This window comes from Notothenia coriiceps, unplaced genomic scaffold (genome assembly GCF_000735185.1).
Source record: "Notothenia coriiceps isolate Sejong01 unplaced genomic scaffold, NC01 NC01_scaffold00010340, whole genome shotgun sequence".
NCBI classification, from domain to species: Eukaryota; Metazoa; Chordata; class Actinopteri; order Perciformes; family Nototheniidae; genus Notothenia; species Notothenia coriiceps.
The window spans coordinates 1,690-4,999 of NW_011343041.1; the positions used below are offsets into that span (position 1 = coordinate 1,690).

General features: G+C 41.8%; 1 protein-coding gene across 1 annotated transcript; it reads left to right on the forward strand.

Moving 5' to 3' along the window:
* Positions 1-390: 390 nt before the first annotated feature.
* On the forward strand, positions 391-2,890 carry LOC104945952 (uncharacterized). The gene is made up of 2 exons (XM_010771687.1): positions 391-602; positions 1,768-2,890. Exon 2 carries the CDS (start codon positions 1,817-1,819, stop codon positions 2,888-2,890), a length of 1,074 nt encoding a protein of 357 aa, XP_010769989.1. The 5' UTR covers positions 391-602; positions 1,768-1,816.
* Positions 2,891-3,310: the final 420 nt, after the last annotated feature.

The window sequence follows — 3,310 nt, forward strand, 5'->3', positions numbered from 1 at the left end:
GTTGAAAGATGTTATATTATAATGATACAATAATTGTCTTGTAATTATGATATAATTCAGATATAATCTCTATTTATAAGATCATTTTCTTTTATTTTGAAATTAAAGTGTTTGAGAGATTTTACCTTGAAACATTACAAGATAAAGAGGTAATAAGATTATATTTATGTGTGTTGAATACAGTTGAATTCACACAAAGCCTTAATATCAAACCTTAAAGAAAAATACAACATTCTGAGGTCAAATTGGCTCTTTGGGTACAATTAAACATTAAATATCCTAATGCAATGAAAGTATGGTAAGGAAAACACATGCCGAGTCTGATCTTCTGAAGGGGCCCTGAAGGCATCATGAGTGCGGTCCAGCCCCTCCTCCTCCTCGCTCCTCGACCTCGGCAGTTGATGAGTGAAGCAGGGAGGTGTCAGTTAGAAGTACAGCGGATCTACCGATAAACGGGATAACATAATGTCATCGTTTCACCGGGAGTTTGATAGCCAGATAACCCGGTCAGATATTATTTTCTGGAACGATCGACAAAGGAAACAACTGAAGATTTAAGCTTTCAGCTGTATATTTTACGGGAGTAAACCATGTTCAATCAGGTGAGCGGTTATGCGTTATAAAAATACTTTATTAACGTCCAGGCTCGGTAACTCAGTGTCATTTTTGTTAGTCATGTTAGTATAAACGTATGTACGTTGAACCTGTGATGGACGAGAATATCCAGAAGTGTAACTTAACGAATACAGCTCTTGTTAAGTTACCTGGCTCCGTAAATTAACATGTGTTATTGTTGTGGTAACTTTCACACTACCTCATCATAGCTGTTTAACGCTTTAACGTGACTGTAATTAAACCGTTTAAACAGCAGCGGTCCTATTTCTTTATTATTCCGTTATTATTCCGTTAGTTAAGAAGGCGTTGTAAACTGAGTGAACCAGAGTTGAAACAAATAAGCTGTGAGCAAAATGAGGGATTTATTTTCCGTGTCAAAACCAAAATATGTGTCCGAAAAAGGGTACTGAGGGCACTTTTAGCCTTTCAAAACGAGGCTCACAGATACCCTGTGCCCAGTGGTGTAATTTACTCAAGTACTGTAGGCCTACTAACATACGATTCTATGGGTCCTTGTACTTTGTTAGAATATTTTATTTCATGCAAGTTTATTCTTCTACTCCACTACAAGTTGGGAACCAATATTGTTCTTTTTACTCCACTACAATTATTTGACACAATTAATTACTAAGTATTTACTTTACAGATTCAGATTAATATCTATTACAAAACATAAACTAATACATAAACTATAATACACAATTATGATTAGGATATGCAGCAGTAGCATATAACGTATTAAAAGTAGGTCCAATTTTTCCAGCTCTGATGAACACATTATTGCACCAAAACTAATAATCCAGTAATTGATATGATTCTGAAAGGGGACATGACGCACAATAAGAACTTTACTTTTGATACTCTAAGTACCAATGCCAATACTTTTATACTTTTACTTAAGTAAGATTTTGAATGCAGGACTCTTACTCGTAAGAGAGTATTTTTACACTTTAGTATTTCTATTTTTCCCATCTGTAATAAATAGTATTACCATGTCTTGAAAGGTTATACATTCACCAATCTAACCCCAACACATTATATTGTCTCATTATCCATAGACAAACAGTATTTTGTATCATATTTGGTTTTATTGATAACTTTTTTCACATCAGTAGGTGTCCATTACCTTCTAACATGTTTTTTTACTGTCAGGTAATTTGAGGGGAAATCTGCTGCCTTGGCTACCTTGACCATCAGTGGTATGGCCCCGGCTCTTACCAAAACCCTGAAAGATGGCCATGGGATCCACCTGTCCTCCCCTCCTGCCTCGGTCAGAATGGACTCAGATGGAAGAGTCATTTGTAGTTCTGAGCTGGAATCTCAGATGGGCTTAACAGATGATGGTGACCTCCAGAAGATGTGGCTGAACCTTTCCCTGTTCCCCTCTCTGGACCTGTGTCTCCCTCTGAGCCCCCTGGAGTTCCCTGCCAACCCGGTGCTCTCCCCCTGTCTGCAGGCGTCTGCCAGGCAGTGTGAGACCGAGTTTCTCCCCAGCCCGGCCTCCCTCCTCAGCCTCCTCTCCTTCCCTAAAGGCCTGAGAGATTCTCATCAGGTGGCCTGCGTATTCCCAGGTGTACCCGACATGTTTTTAGTCCCTGTCCCTGAGCACAATGGCCAAGAGGCTTGTCTGCTGCATGGTGCTGCTCCTGAATATGGGCCAGGTGGTGGTGATGTGCAGCATTCCCCTTTTATGCGGAGTGTTCCTCCTTCTTATTGCCATGGAGAGAGTGGCTCCCAGGGCTACACTCCATACTTTGCACTCCAACCTACACTGTCACAGGGGAGAGTGACTCCAATGGGCTGTCCTAGTGCATCTTCAGTGCAGCCTTGTAATTGCAGGGTGAACTCCGACCAGCTGGCACCGAGAGCTGTGAAGGAGCAGCTCTGCAGGCAGGTAGGGCTGCAAAGTCGAGCTCAGAGGCTGCAGAGGAGACTGCAAGCGCTGCTAGGAGAGCATGCTTTGCAACACTGTGACCAGCAACTAGAGGGGCTGAAAAAGCATTGTCAAATCAGCGACGTGTCTCTGGACAGCTCAGACTCCTTAAGTTCCTTTATACTACCTCCACAAGTGGGAAGTGATCCCTACTGTTCTTGGCTGGATTCGCCCACAGCCTCGTTTTCCTTCTCAGAGCTCAGAGAGTTCAGCTGCTCCAGCCAGGCGCTGCTGAGAGGCCTGCAGGAGGCGTTGGACTCTGAGGCCACCGCCAGCAGCAGCTCAGATGAGGAGGGAGAGGAAGTTAGGATCCACACTAAAAAGAAAACGTCACCTGTGTGAGTATCCGGAAGGTGGAAGTTTATAAGTAACCTAACCCTAACATTAATAGACGAAACTACATTTCTGGATCCCTTTTCAGAGCTACTTATCATTTGTATTTTCATTTTTTACTTAAAATATCATGTGAAGCCATTAAATGATTTGTTAAAGGTCCCCTATTATACTGTTTTTCATAATATATTATAGTTCTCAGATATATACAAAACATGTCTCTGAAGTGTTTGGTTCCAAACACCAAACGGATCATGCATTGTAGCATCCCATAATCCCCTCTGTTTCAGCCCTGTTTCAAAAGTGCTGATTCTCTGTCTGTTACTTTAGATGAAAATAAGGAGCCACTCCCCACGCTCCTCTGAGAGATATTTGGTTAGAAAGAACACAATGGTGCTCTAGTAGATTCAGGTGATAAGGTGGGGGGGG